Source organism: Amblyomma maculatum, chromosome 9 (assembly GCF_055883805.1).
Source record: "Amblyomma maculatum isolate TAMU_Amacu chromosome 9, ASM5588380v1, whole genome shotgun sequence".
NCBI classification, from domain to species: domain Eukaryota; kingdom Metazoa; phylum Arthropoda; class Arachnida; order Ixodida; family Ixodidae; genus Amblyomma; species Amblyomma maculatum.
In genome coordinates this window covers 33,665,018-33,687,542 of record NC_139352.1, presented here as the reverse complement: position 1 = coordinate 33,687,542, position 22,525 = coordinate 33,665,018, and the positions used below count along the sequence as shown (strand labels likewise).

Here is a 22,525-nt window from a genome sequence, read left to right as displayed (position 1 = left end):
ATTGGGAGCCTAGGTAGAATGGTTGTTAGTGTGAGTTTCTCGTCTGGTCTGTTTTTAGGAACATCATGTACATGCGTTTGTATGGCCTGAATCGTCTGTTTTTCGGTGCCTTGTTTCAAGTCGTTAGTATGCAGTGAAAGATTAATCTTTTCTTCTTCGGAAACAACCGCGTATTTAAACTCGCACCAGTGATTGCGCTGCCCGGATGAAGACAATTCCACTTGTCTAAACGTTGGCTCGGCTTGAAAACTGAGGCTCGCCCTACTCTTGTTTAGTGCATTTTCATATTGTGTAGTTATCTTCTTTCTCTCGTTCTATCATCAAATACTGGAGTAACTTCACAAATCAGATGTTGAAATCATTATCGACAACTTCAAATAAAACCTTGCTGGAGAAAATTTTTGGCATAAATGTACATAGAGGAATTGCCTGCAATGGCTCGTTAAAAATGCATTTTATATTTTTGTCAAATATGATGCAGCTTACTTTACATGTGTGTCATATGTGCAACGTCTTCGTCGTATGAGTCAGCGCTCCTATGTGTGAAAGGAGGTCAAGACTTGTCGAACTGTTTTCCCGGTTTTTAAAATTCTTGGTCTGCACTAAACAACGTGTTTTGTTCGAAGATAAACTTCATTTTCAACTCAATATATATTGTCACCTTGCAGAGGGCTTGTATTTTAGCTAAGGTCTCAGCTCGTTAAGCTTCATAACTCCGACACGTCTGTATGCATTCTATTTGTTCCTAAATATATTCTTATTTCCTGTTTCAGAGGAATCAGAAAACGGAGCTTTCATTTCACGTCGAAGACTACGGTAAGCAGGATTTATAGAACCACATTTCTTTCAACAGACCTCTCATAGTGCTCAACTGAGGCCAGAGTATTATTACCTTTGAACCTATACCTGCTAGGACGAAGTGCTCCATCAATGCTATGCCATAATGAACAGACGCAATTTGTCCCGCTAAATTTAATTTACCGCTGCCAGTAGAATTCACTTTTTGATGCACGTCAAAGGCGTTAGATGACTCTTGTTATAATGGCCATAATATTTTGTGGCGATATTTGTAAACACAATATTTGACTGAGTCGAATAAAAGAGGCAAAAAGCGGTGTATGTAAAACAAGGGCATCGCACAACTAGTTATTCAGGTCATCCCCAATGTGGAGGGCATATCTATAAAAGCAATGCGTCGTGATCGCTTTAAGAGTGTTTAAAACAGGATTTTCGACCAGCTCTAATTGCGCCGAGCATCAGCTTTCTAGCTTGTGTGGCCACTTGCACCTTGCGTATGTTTAAAGTGATCTTTCAAAAATAAACTTAGACCTTCAACGCTCTTTTGAATGAAAGGTTCTGAGCCACAATTGAACCTATATTTTTCTAGTGATGTAATTAGGTATGGCGGATGTAATGTGCAAGGGGTGTTAAGGCCATGTAAATCCTATATGCCAGCGTTCAGAATAAAACATTTCCAATGCCCCAAAAACAATACTTCTTACAATTATAGGCCGTCATCTCCCATCTGTTTTTTCCTCCAGCTCGCGAATGTAATGCGATTCTTTCTTTTTTTTTTTTGCGTATGTATGAACCTACGAACACTGACAAGTTTAATATATAAAATCTTCTTCTCAGCATGCATTTCGTCTCGAAGAAACATATAAGCAAGATTTCAAATCGAAGAAATGCAACAATCAGTCACGGATATTTTTAAAGGTTTGATTTTAAGAGGCCATGGATAGAAAATATTTTAAAGGTTGCCAAACCATCCAGTGAATCATACAGTCTAAGAGTTTTATTATAAGATACGAACTGAAGCACAACGCAGAACTTAGCAGTGAGAAATAAATGATATTTAACTCAAGAATGAGAACTGAAACCACATTGTTACATCTTGGGATAAGTTTCAGCCACGGAAAAACTAGAAGAACAGATGTCTCACTTGTCATTACAAGATCAGTCCAAAACGACTGCAATCATGTCGCATTAATTTCAAAGTAATTTGTGCTCGCGTCGCCTCAGCATGGGGCAGGGTTACAAACTATTATTGCAGTGACCCATTGCAAACGCATCGCAAATGCATCGCAAAATGTTTTGTATAAACGGCATACTTAATGAAGCACCATGCAGAATAACGGAATCATCGTTAGAGATGGTTTGAGGAAGTAGTCTAATGCACTGCTGAACCGAAAATTGTAAAAAACGCTACCAGGAAGAAATCATCATGAAATTTGTTCTACATTTGTTTCGCACCATAGATGATTCCTTCCTACGTTGATGCTTTGTTTCGTGATAAAATATCGTTCGAGCGTCATGTTTCAATGGAAAAAGTGGACGGCTTGAACTTCATGAAATCCGCTATGTTTAGTGAACGACTTTGCCGGTACATGGTAATCAATAAAGTATATTCAACATAGTCAAACAACGCACCATCTAGTCGAATTTCAAGTTTTGTTATATTCGACATAGGTGATTCTTTGAGCGCCTGTCAAAAGGATAGGCATTTCGTTGTAAATGCAACCTAACCAACTCATCTATGGTTACACTTATTGAACTCTTTTCCCAGTAGGTGAGATTGCTTTTATACAGAAGCTTCCTTCATTTTTTTAGTACTTCACTGGCTTGATACTGAGGTTCACAGGAATGTCAATGTACCCACGACTCAATTTTTCTATTCAGACATTATCACTGTTCTCGATCCGTCCTAGTCAACCCAATAGGCACGCTGAGCTCTTTAGTCTTCACATCCTGTATGCGCAGGTTCATGTCTGTTTTATTCTTATTTGATCTGCCAAAGTTTCACTTTCTGATGTATTCGAAAGTGTCAGATAATACTTGGAAGGATCATAAAAATAATCAGCTGACTAATTTCATTCCTCACTTAGTTATCCGCATGGCTTGCCAAGGGACCTGAGGCAGCTTTAATGCTGTGCGTGGCTATTTTGTTGAAGAATATCGCATTCTTAGCTCACTCAGTTCAATGCATTCGTTCAGTCGTGACCCAATCGTTGCAACCCTATACACCATCTAAAGCCAGGCTGTCCGGTCATCAACTACCTATTGAATCTCACCCAGCTTCAGCTGCAATGCCTTGAGGATACTATTTATTCATCGCATTCGCTGCCTATCCCTTCTCCTGTGTCCTTAAACCTTTCCGAGCATCAAGATCTCCTGCAGTGACTTCTCTCTTAGCATGAGATGACCAAAGTTGTTGAACTTCCAAGTTTGACCTTCAAATGAGCAATCAGGGTTTATGTTCTTCAGTGTCGATCAATTTGATCTTCTGTCATTTCAAGAAACTCCCAAAATTGTCCTTCGGCACCACAATTCAGAAGGATCATGTCTTCCAGAATCAGCATTCTTGACAGTCGAACTCTCGCGTAAATACATACATCCCAAAGGGAAAAACCATAGCACGAATTATTCGGATCTTGGTTCGCAGTGTGATGTCCCTGCTCTTTACAAGGTGGTCGAGGCTAACCATGACTATCTTTCCCAGAGGAGGCGTGTCCTCATTTAAGGACTGCAATCTCCTTTTCAGGTAATCTTGGAGCGCAAGGAGAGAAAATCCGTCACTGCTTCCACATCTCCTTCTATGTTCCAGGCCTTTACCGGGCAATTTGCCGTAATCTTTGCCTTGCTAATATTCAACTGAAGACCAAGCTTCTCTGTTCTTTTACGCATTTCAGGAGCCTCTAGAGTTCCCCTTCACGTTCTGCAATTAAAGTAGCATCACCCGCATATCCAAGGCTGTCAATCCGTTTTCCAGCAATGTTCACTCCAGCGGAAGACTCGTCCAGCCTGGCTTTCCTCGTGGTGCACTCAGCATGTATATAGGCAGGGCGACAGTGTTCAGCCTTGTCTAACTCCTTTCTCAATCGGGAAACAACCAGTAAGAGCATATTCAGTTTTGAGTGTAGCTCCTTGTCGTTTATACTGGTTGCACAAGAGTCCGATGACTCTTGTGGACTCTTGTGAACTCATCTCTTTGAGAGCTTGCCACAATCTGTTGTGATCTACGGAATCAAACGCTTTCCTATAATCAACAAAGCAGAAGTAGATAGGTCTCTGGAACTCTTGCTTTTTATAGGATTCAGAGAAGTCTGGCAATCTCGTCTCTAGTACTTCGTCTCTTGCAAAACCGAGCTTGCACATCTCGTGGCTCCCGATCAACGTACTGCTGCTGCCTGTCTTGGAGGATTTTCAACATCACCTTGCTAGCATGCGAAATAAATGCCATCGTAGAGTCTTTGGAACAATCTTTCGCACGGCCTTTCTTTGGAATGGGGACGTAAACTGGACTCCTCTAATCCTGTGACCAATGCAGCGTTGACCAAATGTGTTGACATAATAAATGCAGAACTATTAACAGCGTCATCATTAAGGTTTCGAGACAACTCAGCGGGAATGGCGTCAATTCCGCTAGCTTTGTTCTTAGCAAGGCTGGTTAAGGCCCATTAAACTTTGTGCTTCAAGATGTCCAACTTGAGATCAATGATCCCAACATTCTTATGTTAGATTCGCACATACGGGTTATTGTACAGTTCTGCGTATTAGTGCGATTTCTTTATTCCTGAGGCGTTAAAGAGGTCCATTCCTTGTTTGTCCTTAATCATGCCTGGATTAGCGCAGAAGCGTCCTTTGATACATTTAATGGCCTTATACAGAGCTCCTGTGTTCCTTAATTGGTTGTTGTCCTCAACTCCTTTGAACAGTGTGTTCAGGAAAACATTCTTATCTCTTCTTGCTCTTCTCTGAAATTCAGCAGAAAATATCTTGAACTTTCTATTTCTCCATAAATTTTGCCATTTTACATTCCTTGGTATATGCAGTTGAGAGACAAACATGTCTTGTTTAAGAGGCACTGTAAAGCCCAACGATTTTGTGACAGTGGTAAATATTTCTTCACAACCTTTGTCATTCTACGTTCCTAGGTAAATGCAGTTGAGAGATAAACATGTAAACTCCACGATTTTGCGACAGTGCTAAATTGGAAGCATAACATCACCACGTCTGCCAGCCACATTGAGCTTTTTGTAGTCAGGGCTCAGACAGTGCAATCAACAGAAAAAGCTCTATACCTACTAAGCTGTCGGGTTCAAGCATGCGTCGTCTTAAAAAGGCATATACACAAAATATTGACTGCACTGACGTGTGAGACATTCCTGTTTAGGAACCATCGCGTGGTTTTCTTTTTCAGGTGGTAAATAATTTGTAGCCAAAATTTCTTCTCTCTCCAGTATCCGTTTCGGTGTCAGCAACATATGAACTTAGTGATGGCTGTTACGTCGCACACAGTAAGTCCAAGCTATGCACGGCATGACAAAAAAAGGCAGCGATAGAAACGCTAGCTTTTCACTCGCAATTCCTGTTTATGGGGAAGGCATGACTTTAACGCTGTAGTGGATTGAAACGATAGATAAACGAACATATCGCTGCGTATTTTTCATCCGTCATGTGACCTAGGCATTGAACTGACAGCCATCGTTTGGCTGTTGAAACGGAACAGTAATTCAATTACAAATTATTTATAGGGTCATAGGGGAATATCACGTGATGATCCATGCGTAGTAATGTTTTGCGCATTGTCACAGAGGACAAAACACCAGCCTAGAAATGACGTATCTATACTGATGTAAAAATGCCGTCTGGGGAATGTCTCTCAAGCATGAAGTTGAGCGCAGATATTACAAGAGCTAGTAGCACTATATTCCCCGTGCAATACTTAGTATATTAAAAGCACTTATTCGGTTAATCAAAAAAGAGGCTACTGAGTAAGAGCGCGATTGGTATGGCCCACAGTCGGGTAAGCCGCTGGCTGAAGTCGTGGCCCTAACTGTCTGAACGAAGGATATCTTCGCTGAGAGGTCGAAGCTGGATAGGTCGGCCCCCAAATCCGTGCACTGGGTTTTGATTTATGGCATATGGCTTGGCTTTTCTCGTTCTTGTAGTTTCTGTTTAGTTTAGAGTTCAGAGGCAGATTGCGCGTTCATAGCGAGTAAGGTCTGCAGAGCGCTGCTGATGTATTAAGGGTTGCAATCGACACGCTTACTACTTGCGAACGTTAAGGTCGAAATAAGAAAACATATTGTTACGTGGTGACAAGCGAAGAGGACAGCACAACGTGGCCATAGGGTGAATTTTGTCTCAATAGATAAGACAATTGAGGCGACCATTAATATTCGAAGCCCACAGTGAAAGACTGTTAGCTCAGCACGTTCAAAAACCTGGTACCAAGGTTGAGTAGTGGTCTATTGCAGTAACTAGCGTATCCATATCTTTCCTTTGCTATCGGCTCGTAGCGGCGTTTTTTTTTTTTTTTTTTTTTCGAGCGTTTCCTAGAAGGAACTTCTCTGACGCTTTCTGGATGGCCGAGAACGAGCATAGCAATTCTACACGAAAAGCTGGAGATGGAGGAGAAGCTTTGGCTGTTTTAGTACATGGTTTCAAGCACCGATAAACAAGCACATGAGAGTGTTTTACTCCAAAGTTTAATACGGACGGCTAGCCAAAGAGCCGGCGAACGCTTTAGATGTCGCGCGAGGAACAACCAGAAACTTTTCTTTTCAGGTTTCATGATCACAGCATAAGTGCCCGTAAAGGATTTGCGCGTAATGTTTTAAAATCACAGTAAAATATATCCGCTCTACCGCGCAGCGCACTTCTTACCACCCGAGCACACAATGTCATTTAGTTAGCACTTTTCAGTGGAGTGTTCAAACATACCTTCAGTTTTTTCCAATGTATGATATATTGCTATGGAGAGTATGTAGTTATCTGCTTAGCGTCGTTCTGTAAAACGTCTACTCAGAATTGATATTTCTTTGAAGGATTAGGCTTGTTAGGCTGGAAAGACTCAAGACTGTCTAAACAAACTGTTCTGGTAATATCAAGCATGTGTCGTTGTTTAAGAAAGAAAATTTGATTTTAACGAATGCTAATTTTAATAATCCTCAAAGAAATCGACTTCAAATCCTTTTTGATCCCCTGGTGCGTGCTTGAAAACCTCTGCAGTAGCGTTTTAAAATTTGCCTATAATAGTAGTCTGCAAAAAGAGCTTTACAGATAACAGCGCCAATGCATAGACTGGGCCTGTGACAGAAATCAGGCTTTAGCAGAAGTTGCAAATTAACACAAATATGTTGGCGAGTGCGAATTTACTCCTAGTCAGCATCATGTGATCAGCGTAGGAAGTCGGCTTTGTCAATCCTTTTCCTGCGAATATTTTCATCAGTCGGCAAAAAGGAAGCTCTGCCTTTAGTATCAAATTTTTGCCCCGTCCCGCAGGTCTGTCAGGAAGTTGGGGAACACATTATAGTTTTAGAGCTGTTATGAACGGCAACATGATGATATAGCTTTAATTAAAGCCCCTAACCAAGAGGGAAAAAAAGGTTACACGTTGGTTTACATTAGTCATAGTTTCAACAACCAAACTTCGCCCCATCAGGCTCAGTGCGGTGTTAGACAATGTCAAGTCTGAATCTATAATAAAAATTTAACATCTTGTGCTTACTAAAGTTAATCGCGTTGCTTGCTTTACTGACATGTCAGTTTATTTAACGAGGCTAGCTTGTTCTGTCGAAATACTTTCCCGAAGGGTCACCAAAATCAACGGACGTAACGCACCACCACAGTATTCTCGTACGCATAAATGACGTGTCTAACGCTCCTTTTTTTTTTTCTCCTTTCGCAAATTTCTACAAGTGCAGTTTTGCCAAAGTTTGGTGTTCTCATCGAAGTGCCCGCAGTACTACTGCCGAGTGAGCAAAACTACGAGGCGCACGTGAAAGCCAAGTAAGACTTTGACTCATTGCTATCTGCTTCAGTTCCTATCTTTTTTTTTTCTTAGCATTGAAACCTTCTCCTCAATGCAGAAACCGGTAATTTTTTATGTACTGTGATGCAGTTGCTTTTAGGACAAATTTATTCGTAACGGTCTTGTTATATGCTGACAATAAGAGGGCGCTCCTACATGAGTAGGCAATTATAACGTGCATGCTCCAGCCTAGCTACGTTTTAGAACAAAGCGGCAGCCTCCCAGGTTTGTTAGTAGGGTTCTCGAATGCTTTAACAAGATAGTGTCAGTGACGTGAATTTCAGCGAATGCTTTTCATCAACTGCCGGCTTGATTTAAAACCTTATGTAACAGTGGCCTCATGATAATGTGGCTTTCTGTACACCGAGGGTATTTTTGCACGTCTGGAAGGTAAACTAAAGTTCAAATACAGCTGTCATCGTTGGGATGCTCCACAGCGGTAACCCTACCACCGGAGGCTGTTTCCGTGGAAGCGAAGCGGAGTGGCGTCCATGTGCAGTGCGATATCAGTGCACGGTAAACATCCTGATGCGGTTGAAATTACTCCGTAGCCTTACCACTATGAGACCCCGTAATCTCCTACAACTTTCAATCCCACTTTCTTCCCTTCCTTTAGGGAGCGGGTAAGGTGTCAACGGCAGTGTGTGACTGATACTGAGCCGTTCGGTTATTGTAAAGCAATTATATTGATTGGTTTGGTTTGTAGGGTTTAACATCCTAAAGAGCGACTCAGACTATGAGGGGCACTGTAGTGGAAGACTCCAGAAATTTCTACCACCTGGTGTACTTTAATGTGCACTGATATCGCACAGTTCACGGCCTCCACACCGTTTCACCTGCATCGAAACGCAGGCGCCGGCAGTCGGGATATAATAATAATTATTATTACTATTAATGTTATCGTCGGGAGTTTTCAACAGCGAAATAGGACGGCTTTAGGAAGAATTTTAACAGTAATTTCTTCAACAAGGCCACAAGACCGATGAATTTTAATAGTGGTCGCAGTGCTCTCATTCACCTTGAAGTAATATTCTTATCCGTGCTGCGTCTCAACTACATTACTGCAGGACAGCATTTGTGCTTTTTTTTTTCTTGATGTCATCCGTTCTCAGCAACGGCACAAACAAGGTTGCCACGAAAGAAGCCTTTGTGTGCCGTTTGGCTTGTTTCACTTCACATGTGGCAGAATCCTTTTTGTCATTTCAATTTTGGAATTTGAATTTTTAAAATTTTGTTTCCAATAGTTTCACACATTCCTTTTCTCATATTAATGATTTCGTAAATTTTCTCTCTCACACAAACGGTTTAAAAGGTGGAAGGGAATGAGGCAGCTCGTGTGCAGTGAAAACGTGCGGTAGGTGAAGAACATTGACGTCATACACATAGCGCTTGCCGCTATAGCAGATACTTACCGTCCTCAACTAGACAATTTTGACTGCTTAATGGAGCGTCATGAAGCAAAGGCTTTGGCAGCGGAGTCATTTATCCAGTGTTACAACGGTTTTCAGCAGGTTAGCGTATTTTTGGTAAGAACAGAAAGTTCTTATCTTGCTTATAGCGTATTGGATACATGACAACTGCGGCCTCCTTTCCTGGCGTCATATGATTCCGCATCTCCTGGGCCTTGAAAAAAACTCACCAAACGAAGTAGGAGGTTGAGCAGGTTGATTGAGCTCTTTTTTAAACAGGCAAATGTCAGCTCGAAGAACATGACCACGGCGGCTGCGTTTCGATGGAGGCGAAACGAAGTGGCTTCCGTGTGCTGTGCGATATCAGCGCACGTTAAAGATCCCCAGGTGGTCGCAATTAGTCCCCAACAATTCACTACGACTCCCCAGAAAGCCGAATTATTATATTCAGTTATTTAGCGGAATATTAGAAGGCCTCTCGTCCTTACCTAGTGTCCGCTTTAGCCCCCAATTGACGTACGTAAAACACCTTGGCTCAAAATATTGTGAAGTCGGTTGCCTGTTAAAAAAAATCTGACACACACACACACACACACACACACACACACACACACACACACACACACACACACACACACACACACACACACACACACACACACACACACACACACACACACACACACACACACACACACACACACACACACACACACACACACACACACACACACACACACACACACACACACAGATACATATATATATATATATATATATATATATATATATATATATCTTTAGCCCTAGCACAATGAAACAAATTCAGAGATGTTCACAGTCGCATATACTAATCTGCAGATTTTTTGTTGTTCACTAACGGTAGATAATGATTAAAGCCTTTCTTGCTATTTCATAATCATTGGCTTGAGAAAAACTGTCAGTGCGGAAGTTTTAGGTCATAGCATAAAACAGCTAGGTACGCTGTTTTCATCACACTAGCGTTTGCGTAAAGTGGTAATTTAAAGCTCACGTTAAATATCTCCTGGTGGTCGAAATTACCCCTTAGGCTTCCACTACGGCTCCTCTTTTTCTATTTCCACTTTAACTCCCACCTTCCTCCATTTCCTTGCGGCCCGGTTCAGATGTTCACAGAAACAAATGTGAAAGATACTGCACCATTAGTTTCCTGTGAACCAATTATATAATTATTGTTATTATTATTATTAGTAAATAGTCACAATTATCTAGCCTGCAGCGCTTTACATGAACGTTTACCGCTGCTTCAGAATCGCGCTAGTGCTACGCAGCTCGCATTGGCCACCGTATGCACTTCCACAATGCGCAGTGGCACGTCGGCTGTAGGAAAAGCGTTCAAAATGCATGTAGCCTTTTTAACAAAGAATTCCCGAGAGTGAGGGGGAACGTTTCCCTCTCACTTTGTATCCTCTTCGCAAGTGAGCGGCGGCGCGTGTGGACGTTGGCAGCGCCGCGACATAGCGTGCAGCCGCTTCTGCCTCCTTCACTGTGGTTTGATGGTTTTTCAGCAAGACTGTACTATCGGAGGCGAACGTCCGTAGACCACTCATCATCATCATCAGCCTTACTATACCCACTGCAGGGCGAAGGCTTCTCCCATATTTCTCCACTTAACCCGGTTCTGTGCTAGCTGCATCCACTTGACCCCTGCGAACTTCTTAATCTCGTCCGCCCACCTAACTTTCTGCCGCCCCCTGCCACGCTTTCCTTCCCTTGGAATCCAGTTTGTTACCCTAGGCGACCATCGGTTATCCTCTCTTCGCGCTACATGTGCTGCCCATGTCCATTTCTTCTTAATTTCCACTAGAATGTCGGTAACTTGAGTTATTTCTCTGACCCGCTCTACACGCTTCCTATCTCTTAATGCTACTCCTACCATTTTTCGTTCCATAGCCCTCTGGGTTGTCCTCAACTTAAGTAGAACTCTCTTGGTTAGCCTCCACGTTTCAGCGCCATAGGTGAGTGCAGGTAAGATGCAACTGTTATATACTTTCCTCTTTAGCGATACCGGTAAGCTGCTAGTCATAATCTGCGAGTGCCTGCCAAATGCGCCCCATCCCAATCTTATTCTTCTTGTTATTTCCTTTTCATGGTCCGGATCTGCGGGTTACTACCTGTCCTAAGTAGACATACTCGCCTACTACTTGCAGTACTTCGCTACCTAATGTAAACTGCTGTTCCTTCCCGAGGCTGTTGAACATTACCTTAGTCTTCTGCATATTGATTTTCAAGCCTACCTTTCTACTTTTCCTGTCTAGGTCATCAATCATTATTTGCAGTTCATCCCCCGAGTTGCTAAGCAAGGCAATGTCATCAGCTAATCGCAGATTACTGAGGTATTCTCCATCTACCCTTATCCCTAACTGCTCCCATTCCAAGTCTCTGAATACTTCCTCTAAGCAAGCTGTGAATAGTACTGGGGAGATTGTGTCTCCTTGCCTAACACCTTTCTTTATGAGAATTTTGTTACTTTCTTTATGCAGAACTATGGTTGCTGTGCAGCCATTATATATATCTTCCAGCACTTTTACGTACGGCTCGTCTACCCCTTGATTTCGCAATGTCTGCATCACCGACGAGGTTTCAACTGAGTCAAATGCTTTTTCGTAATCAATGGATGCTATGTATAAGGGCTGGTTATATTCCGAGCCTTTTTCTGTCACCTGATTGATGGTATGGATATGATCGATAGTAGAGTACCGTTTCCGAAACCCTGCTTGATCCTTTTCTTGATTGAAGTCTAAGGTTGTCCTGATTCTATTAGCGATTACCTTAGAAAATACCTTATACGTAACAGACAGTAAGCTATTGGTCTGTAATTTTTAAGGTCCTTAGAGTCCCCTTTCGTATGAATGAGGATAATGTTTGCATTCTTCCATGGTTCCGGTACCGTCGGTGACAACAGGTACTGCGTATACAGGGTGGCCAGTTTTTCTAGCACGATATCCCCCCCCGTCCTTCAGCAAATCTGTAGTTATCTGATCCTCTCCACCTGATTTCCCCCTTTTCATAGTTTCTAATGCTTTCTTGACTTCGTCCTTCGTAACTGGTGGAACGTCTGACTGTGTTTCCCTACCGCCAATCTCATTACGGTCCTGACTACTTTAAGTACTGTAGAGATCTGTGTAGAACTCCTCGGCTACTTTGACTATCTTATCCATATTCGTGATGACGTTTCCCGCCTTGTCCCTTATCGCATACATCTGGTTTTTGCCTATGCCCAATTTCTTCTTTACCGCTTCAAGACTTCCCCCGTTCTTTACAGCATGCTCAATTTTCTCCATGTTTTACTTCCTTATTTCGGCCACCTTGCGCTTATTGATTAGCTTTGATATCTCGGCCAATTCGATCCGGTCAGTTGGATTGGAAGCTTTCATACTCTGGCGTTTCTGAATCAAATCTTTCGTCTCCTTAGACAGCTTACTGGTATCCTCTCTAACTATTCTACGTCTACCGCACACTCAGTAGTGATATCTCTGAAATTATTGTTCCTTGCTTCTAGGGTAATGTCGCCATCCTCGGTTAGAGCTGAATACCTATTCTGTAGCGAGATCCTGAACTCTTTTGCCCTCCCCCTCCCCTCTAATTCGTTTATGGGTTTCTTTCTTACTAATCTGTTGCGTTCCTTCTACAGATTTAGGCTAATTCGGGACCTCACCATCTTGTGGTCACTGAATCGCACTTTCCCGATTGCCTCTACATCTTGCATAATGGCGGGGGTTGAACACATTATGAAGTCGATTTCATTTTTAGTCTCCCCTTTCGGACTTTTCCATGTCCATTTCCGGTTCTTCCGTTTGCTGAAGAAGGTATTCATGATTCGTAAGGTATTGCGCTCTACAAACTGAACTAGTAACTCCCCCCTGCTATTCCTAGAACCAATGCCATAGTCACCTACTGCCTTGTCTCCTGCCTGCTTTTTCCCTACCTTGGCATTGAGGTCACCCATAGTACAGTATACTGCGTCTTTACTTTTCGCATTGCCGATTCTACATCGTCGTAGAAGCTTTCAACTGCCTGGTCATCATAACTACATGTAGCTGCATAGGCCTGTACAACCTTTAGTTTACACCGCTTATTAAGCCTAATTACGATGCCTGCCACCCTCTCATTAATACTATAGAATTCATCTATATTACCCGCTATATACTTATTGACAAGGAAACCTACTTCTGGTTGTCGCCTGTGAATTTGAAACGACGTGTGAATTTGTTTACAGCGTGTTTATAGTCCAAAATCGCCAGATATGTGTTATAGAGACTTTTATCCCTGACAGCACATACCTTACTGCACACAACGCTTGGCATAATTGCTTTTGGCAACGAGTTGTGGGTAGTGATTGGCTAGAGTGCTCCTTAGACTACCTGGCTTGGCTCTTGTTTCGATTGCCAGTTTAGCTGCGCCGATGGCGAGGTTGCTTTAATAGAGGACCTTGCTGAGCTGTGCACACTTCAAGCCTCGAAGAACCCTCCTTATCCTTGTATGTTAAGAGCAAAGGTCAAGCGTAGCACTCATATAGCTATCGGTACTGGGACGCCTTTTATGCCCACCGTGAGATATGTGGCGCTGATGGCTTAGTGTACGGCTTCAGAGGATACCAGGGGGATATATAAAGGGTACGTCACAGCCGTCTGTCAGTATGCGGTATGGTGGTTAGCAGCTCTTCTGGCGCCGCAAAAAACAGGACACTGGTATCAGCTGGATTCATAGCGCAGATGCATATTCGTGGATGTGAGAAAAACATGGCTGCTGCTGAATCTATGTCTAGTGAAGCGGCAGCCACGATGAAATATAAATTTGTCGCCATATGAGCGCCGGATACCTTCGTAAGTGTCATGAAAATAAAAGGGAGCTTGGTAAGCGGTCCCTTTTGCTTTTACCATTATCGTCGATAGAGAAGCCATCCGGTGAGCCTTTCCGAACGGACAAACAACATACTAGCAAAATCAAACACTAGCGGGAACAGCTCCGTAACAGGCATGTAATACCTTACCCAGTGCCGTCAAACGAAGCCTATTGAGAGTTTTATGAAGAAAAAATAATGAAGCAGATATAAAGATCGCCCGAGCTTAATTGTGGTATTTTAAAACCTTTTTGTTCAATGCATGTTTTTTTTTTTTTTTTGTTACTGCAGGTATGTGTACGGCAAGCCAGTAAAAGGTACGGCGATCATTACAGTGTACGTGCGCAACCAAACGAACCACGACGTTCAATTCAGCACCAGGGATGTCCAGACGGTAAGGGCTTTTGCTATCAACATTTAAAAGGAGCAAAATTAACGTTCAAAATTTCCTGTTACGTAATGAGCTGCCTGGTAGCTCGAAGGAACTTGGAACGCGCAAATGTCTTCCTTTATCTTTCACAACCAATGCCGATAAACGCACATCTGCACTTTTGGGAAAGCGACTGGAAAAAACGGAAAATTAAATGAATATATATGCAATAAGAAACAATGCCCAGACATATGTGTAACAGATACTAAGCCAACCCGACGCTTAATCAAAGCGATGCTGTGTTAATTTGATTATTCCAGCACTTATACTTGAAAAGTTCCATCATTTTATTGGAAGAAGTTTTTGAGCTCCATTCAATTTTCAATTTTTCAATTTTTTTTAATTTCAAACAGAACAAAACCAACGCAAGGAACATTGCAACAAGCATCTGGATTCCTAGCTCGCAGGCTAGTTGGGATCCTTGCACATAATGTGAAAAAAAAAATATTTAGAGACAGCACAGATATTTTGGCAAAATTTCAAAAGGAGTAAAAGAGTCACAACTTATTGTAATAGTACGACTTTAACAGTGCAGAGAAGTTGGTATTTTGCTTTATTTTAGTTCCTATTTTGTTGTCCCTACAGGAAGAAGAGTTCATTTGCCGTACACATTTTTGCTAATTTGGATGAGAAAATTGTTTTTCGCTGCGCTTCGTGATCTGTATTGCGAGAAGACAAAGTCTTTCTTTCTTTCTTTTTTTTCCATGTCGCTTACCGTGATGGTGACGATAAATACAACCGCATCGTTTCCCATCGGCTAGATTCTACAGTTTACTAAAACTTTCAAACACGCACCCCTTTGGTTGCTATGGCAGCCTGAACTATTTGTTATGAGCGCCGCAGTCCATTAAGAAGCAAACTTTGGTACCTATCGAAGCACAGTCAATTTCTATCAATATGTTCATAAAATAGTTTACAATGTTCCGCAGTCGTCTCGCGGTCATATTCAAAACTTCATGCAATCGGTTTTCTATGACAGATTTACCTACTTGCGTGGAGTGAACGAAAACCTTCATGGGCAAATATTTTCACGCAGTGGAGCCTCATATCATCCTCATCAATGTGTTGTTAAGAGCATCTTAATATATCCTATAGGTGCAGCCCCTCCCACAATTCTGAATCTAAGAAAAAGGACAAGGCGGCGAAGAGAAACGTTTTTCTAAGCCGTGTGCTTTGTGTCTACATAGCCGTTATCAGTGCACGTTTATTGCATCATGTATGACCTCAATCTGCTCTATTAGCTTAAAGACATCATGTGGGACTGCTTGATATTTCGACAAAGCAGCTACATGTGAGCAGATGAAACGATGACCAAGAAATTTTATACGAGGAAGGTGTTAGTATGTAATAAGGCTGGACATCACGCGATAAACGCGCACCAATAGACGCCATAGAAGCGAAGCACACGAGGCTTTTGAAAACGTTTGTCCTCACAGCAGTCTTTTTTTTTTTACTGGTCCAGGATACTTGGAAGTGGGGCAGTTGATTGATATTATTGGAAGATACTGTTATGTGTACACTGCCGGGAATTGGATAGTCTTAAAGTATATATGTATATACAAGTAAAAAAATGCTTCATAATGCTTCTAGTTTTTGTTTTAGTCTACGGTTCCGCTGGAGCGCTGCCATTTTCAAGACTGCTGTGTGTGTGTGTGTGTGTGTGTGTGTGTGTGTGTGTGTGTGTGTGTGTGTGTGTGTGTGTGTGTGTGTGTGTGTGTGTGTGTGTGTGTGTGTGTGTGTGTGTGTGTGTGTGTGTGTGTGTGTGTGTGTGTGTGTGTGTGTGTGTGTGTGTGTGTGTGTGTGTGTGTGTGTGTGTGTGTGTGTGTGTGTGTGTGTGTGTGTGTGTGTGTGTGTGTGTGTGTGTGTGTGTGTGTGTGTGTGTGTGTGTGTGTGTGTGTGTGTGTGTGTGTGTGTGTGTGTGTGTGTGTGTGTGTGTGTGTGTGTGTGTGTGTGTGTGTGTGTGTGTGTGTGTGTGTGTGTGTGTGTGTGTGTGTCACTACTAATAGAGGAGCCACTACTAATAGAGGACAATTTGCAAAAGCTTGGAAGGGCAGAAAGCATTCAAAACAAGCACTACATGATTGTGAGGAATCATTAAAAGGAATAAAAGATATGCACGAAAACGAAAAAATGGACAAAAAGGGGGATCAGGTACAAAACAAATATATACATGTTAGTAAGTGAAACAGTAGTGGTCAGTGAACAGTAACAGTAAGTGAAACAGTAGGTTCATGTGATGGGCTAAAGCACATCACATATGGGCCTAACATCGACCGCCAAACATCGAGAAAGCTGTTAACATAAGCAACAAGAAAAGGAAACTGCTGTAATTGGGGAACTGGAGAGGAAAGCCATAAGTTTAGAAAATCTGACTTCAAAACAGTCACCTTATCGTGGCACATTGAAGAACAACAGCGTCATGATGGCATAATACAAGTAATGAATAAATATATAAAAACAAAACATTACACTACATCTCTTCTGTTACCTCGCATATCCTGACATGTTTAAGTTAATTCTTTGTCTATTATAGCAGGGATGTTAGACTTCGCTCACAAGGTTAAGTATGAAGGCAGGACAGCTTTCCTACTGATTCGTTGATAACTCCAGCGGCAATCTTGCATTCATTAAAAAGTACGATTCACACCTTTCGCGGTCATAATGCATTTTGAGTCTCAATTGCAGTAGAGTAGCTGTGAAGTTATCGAATTCTTGTCGCGTGATGTTTGAAGGAGGAATATTCGAGTGTGCTCGTGCACGCGAGCTCTGTTTTTTTTTATTTCGATTTCTGAACGTTGCAGCTGCTTGTCTCACGTAGTGAGCCCCTCAAGCGCCCCGTTCCAGCACGTAGATAACATTAGCCCTGTGGCACGGACTGAGCAACAGGGCTCAGTTCCCCCATATCAATTTTAATTGATGTACAAGCGCCCTGCCGTCGATCGGTTTCTCAGACTGTGAGCGCTCTTAAGCATTGACCACCGCTTTGATGCCATCAGCGTGTCGCAGGGTGGTGTACAGTAAAGCGACGTCTAGGGTTACGCGAAGTTAATTATCAGGAATGACTAGGTCAAGAATTTCTCTAAACAAATTGGTAGTGTCCTTAACATAGGAGATGTATATGGGAGAATATACCCCCATGAGGCCATCCATTTAACTGGAGATGTTTTCAGTAATGGTTCCATTACCAAAGACTGCTGGCATTCCTTTGGTGCTAGACTAATGAATTTCGGTAATGAGATAAAAGTCGCCCGAACTTTAATATAAAGGCATTTTTCATGTGCAATTTTCCCATAAATGTTTTTGTATAAACCTTGCGCTTATACCCTGGCGGAGGGTCACTGCGGAAAGCATTACAAAATGTGGAGTATTTTGTTCTTGGTCCTCATCAAGGTAATCTTTTTGACCCATAATCACTGTGGCCCCGGCCTTATCCGCCGGCTTTATTACATTGTGCGGTCGACCGCTAAGGGCTTGCAATGTCTTCCACTCATTTTCTGCTAAGTTCGGCTGAAAAGAGCTACGTGTCTCAAATTCTGATATATCTTTTTGCGCCTAATTTACATACAATTTGGAAAATGGTAGGTGTAACGTTAAGACATAGGATGCATGTAGAATGGTCTAGAATAATAACTCGTGTTTAATACATTTTAGTGAAAATAAAAAGAAAACATGGGCATGGGCAGGGTTTCCAGAGCGAAGATAGGGTAACCGATGGTCGAAAATAGTAACAAATTGAATACCAAGGGAAGGAAAGCGCAGGATGTGGAGACCGAGAATCAGGTGTGTAGGTGAGGTTAGGAAGTCCGCAGGGGTCCCGCTAATGCAGCTAACACAGGACAGAGCTCATTGCGGAAATATGGGAAATATGGGAGAGACCTTGTTGCGCTTTTTACGCTGTCACGCTTGTTACATTGTTTCACTGCGGAGCTGGTGTCCAGTGGGTTATAAATGGAAGAGTTGAACCTAGGTCCAATTTTGTGGGTGTCTGTGGTAGTATTCTCCGAGTCTCGAAATGCGGGAAAGATCAACAACACCGCAATATTCTCCTGCAAAGCTAAACGACGCATAAAGTGTTCCGCCTTCCGCAGTTCTTCGTTTAGGCGTGCAGGGAAACATACAGAGCGATTATAGTAAACTGACTGATCTTACACAACATGATTACTGGGAGGCTTAGCGCGGAACATACTAGGATAAGGAGAGCGGTCGTCCTGTGTGCCTTTCTTGTCCTAGTCTGTTCCGCGCTAAGCCTACCAGTAATCATGTCTTACCAACTAGCCCAGAACTCACTTTGCTCAAATTACACAACATGACTCCAACCAAGTTGATGCTAACACTCGTCTGGTGCCTAAGACTCTTGCTCAGTTTTTACCGTCTTCTGGGCGAACTGCTTTATATAAATCTTTTTACACGCAGCTAGTCGACGGAAATATCGTCTGGAATCTCCCCGTGTCGGAGTTGAAGAACGGAAGCCACTGGCAGAGCTGGGTCACTGGTAACAGACTGTCCCTGCGCGTTGCGGTTGTAGAAGAGGCGACCGGGAAGCAGGAAGCTGCAGTAAACAACTCTGCCGTGTTCAGCAACTCAAAATATAGCGTCAGCTTGGAGCATGCTCGCCGAGACTTCAAACCTGGTACAAGTGTCATCGTCATGGTAAGCATGCGGCATCAGTGGCGGCCGTGTCATCACTATATAACGTTGTAATCTGTTTGAAATTCGCGCGCCAGTTTTACTGGCTGTGTCGTCATCACCCTGTCGGTAAGTCAGGATGTTAGCTCTCGTCAAATACCGCCAACTATAACAATGACGACAACGCTGGCGTTACGATATCACTTAAAATATCTATGGGTGCACTTGAACTCCGCATTTAAGAATACGACGCAATGGCATACGCTATCATGACACATATAAGTCCAGCTTTAACCAAACCGTACGAACGTACCTGCGTAGCCTAAGATTCACGCGAATGCAAGAGTCCTGGCTGGGCGAGTCGGCACTAACCTGTACGATAGTAAAGGTTTGTGACAGGCGCAACCGTATGCCACATAAGGCACTCGGCCATGGCAGCCACCATTTGCCGCCTGCCGGCGCCAAGCTCGTCGCTTTTCGCTCACAACGCCAAGGACGAAGTCGGCGCCGACACCGTATTATCGGTGAACGAGCAGTTTAGCGAACTCGCGTTAATATTTCGCACGTTCTACTCATGTTGAGCAGAATACAAATTAGCCGCGCGATACTCCAGTGTTCACTTCATCTTCAATTTCACTTAAAGGCTCTTTTTTTACAAGTTCAAGGAGGCTTCAGAAAAATATGTGCAGAATCAATTAGCGGTGTATTTAGCTCCAACACGCTGTTAGATCATGCGGTTGGTAAAGGTACGTAAAGAGTGCAGTGTGACTGCATTGTGTTTGGATCGACTAAGCGTCCGTAGAAGCTGATAAAAACGAGGACATGCATAGAAAGCAGGATGAGGGCACAACAACAACAACAACAACGATTCGAGATGAGGTGTTCAATTCGTACGCATGCACCCACATCTGGCCAAACCCCCGCTCAGAGTATGTGCCATATGCACAGAGGCGACAAGAAGAAGGTTTCGGGAGTGCCAGTTAAACACGCTAGTTCGGGCGCAGTAGTCTAATGCAGTGTCGAGCGCAGGTAATTGTTCATTGTTCCCTAGCCTGGCAACTCAGTCTAGAAAAGCGTTTTATTTAGTCTATAACGCGACAGCACTGGTGTTTCGAGAGTGAGATCACGAGCACGACTTTGAAAGGTGTTAGCTGACAGCTGACACGGCCGGACTCTTATTCAATACAGGATTTTACCAAGTCACTTGACCACTTGGCGCAGCTGATTTCGCAAGAAGTACAATTTCGTGTTTTCCAGCAGAGATGAGGGGGCATGGGGTATCGGACTATCCACGACTTCTGTTTTCTTATCATTCCTGCTCCCCGTATGCTACTCGGACCAGTTCGTATGATCTAGATTAGTGCGGCTTTAACCTACGTTTGGTGGGTTTTCGCATACTCCAATGGCTTACGACTGAATTCCGAAGAGTACGTTCGATATACAGAAGGCGCAGATACGGGAATAAAGGATCACGCGCGTTGCACAGTGAATGTGCGAGAGCGATTCGCATTGTGAGCGTCGGGCGGGAACCGTAACAGCGGTCGCAATGTCCTGAAACGCAAGGCTTTAGCTAACCGACTGGAAGTTTGTTTTAGCCGCAGTAACTACGAGCCGATTACCTCATGCCGCAGGCTAAGGATCGGAAAAGTGGAGAAGATGTGGCGAATGCGGCATCTTTTCGCGCACAACCGCTGTCCGCCGAATTCCTTAAAAACGGGCTCTACAGCTACAACTCTTAAAGGCGAATTTCTATATTTTTTAGGCGTCCAGGTGTCTGAGCGTGTATTTGGGCGTTACAGCCTTTGTCCTTTCATGCATAACGAAGTTCGCAGAAAAGCGCATCAGGGCATCATAACTGCGTTGGGCTGTTTTCTAGACGCCCAGCATCAGCTCGACGCCATTTTTTGCCGAAAGTATAGTGCATAAAGTGTTCAATGAACGTAACGTCCTTACAGACAAGTCAAAATAGTACGATGAGCTTTGAAGACCTTCTAGCCGGGCGGAGAAGGGAAGCACAGTGTCGGGCGGCTTCAATGTGCTCTCTCTCTCTCTTCAATTCTCTCGTGTCTTGTATTTGCGAATACGGATATTAGAGAGCGCGCGGCGCCGTAATTTTTAGTTCTAGGCCAGGCTTCGACAGCAGAAACAAGCAGCTTCCGGCTTCGGAGAAATCGTGAGAAGCCAGCTGGGAGCTACTTGACGGTGCGCCAGTTCGTGGAGCTATGCTCATTTTTGAGCCATCCTTCATTGTAAAAGTGTATTTGCTCTGTCATTTATAAATGCATTTCAGAACAGTTGTGTGAATGTTTATATGCTTAAGATTTGTAGGATCCTGTGTGCGCAACTCCGGCCATCTACAGGTCAACTACGCGTGAGCAGCCAAATCAAAGGGGCACCTCGTGAAGGGCCGGGGCAGAGAAAAATAACAGTGAACAACCGCCAACAGACCATTTACTGCATGGGGCGTCAATGCTTACAGGGCTCTCATGACGTCTTATTTGGGACGTTTCTGGCATCGAGTAACGTGTTCCCATTCTGACAATCAAATTTAAATTGCCTGCGGAAGAAATTGACATTATTATGTAAAGCAGGGCAGAGTAGGCTATAATTAGTACTGATACATGATCATTGTTGTTGTAGGCTTCAGGGGACAAGGCGCCTGCCCTCAGCCTAGATTCGCCAGTGTGTGGTAGTGAATCCGCTCGAACGTTACATAGTCGGCTTCAATACCAGCAATTCACCATTCAAAATATAAGGTGGTTGTGTTTGGTTTGAGTTGAACAGATTTGCCACCAGCATAGCTCAGCTGTTTTCTCGCTGACACCAATGGGGACGATGAAACACCCAATAATCAACGTTTTGACGTGACCACATCGTTCTACGATTTTTTGCAAAAACATTCAGTGAATGTCCTTTCGTAGTTACTTAAAGATACAGTTGAAATTGCTTGTTTATAAGGTAGCTGGAGGGAACACAGCAATAAGAGCATATAGGTGTTTAGGGGCGATGTTTTTAAGATTGCTGGTGCGAACACAGCAATAACAGAACTAAAAGGAGCATGTGCATTTGTAGATGATATTATTAGCGTTCTCTCCTCCGTCCGTGCAGGCCAACGTCCGCCGCCCAAACGGCGAGCCGGCCAGCAACGTCGAGACTACTATCCAAGTGAGAAGTGATGATGGCGGCAACGTCAGCGTACGTTCTGAGAAGGTGACATCCAATGAAGATGGAAGAGCCTTTTTCAGTTTGCAGACTAAATCATCTGCAAAACAAATAAACGTCACGGTAAGTTACTCCCATCCTTAATTCTACTATAAACACATTTGTTATATATAATAAACTACAAACAACGCTGCCGATAC

At 43.1% G+C, this 22,525-nt stretch overlaps 1 protein-coding gene across 1 annotated transcript in view; it reads left to right on the top strand.

The window, feature by feature from the left end:
• LOC146178798 (venom factor-like) overlaps positions 1-22,525 on the top strand; it is a 108,926-nt gene that overhangs the window by 15,669 nt on the left and 70,732 nt on the right. The window contains exons 5-9 of the mRNA XM_084580037.1: positions 774-816; positions 7,710-7,794; positions 14,399-14,501; positions 18,951-19,187; positions 22,272-22,448. Of these exons, the coding sequence (XP_084436163.1) occupies positions 774-816; positions 7,710-7,794; positions 14,399-14,501; positions 18,951-19,187; positions 22,272-22,448 (645 nt within the window). The remainder of the gene's footprint in view (positions 1-773; positions 817-7,709; positions 7,795-14,398; positions 14,502-18,950; positions 19,188-22,271; positions 22,449-22,525) is intronic.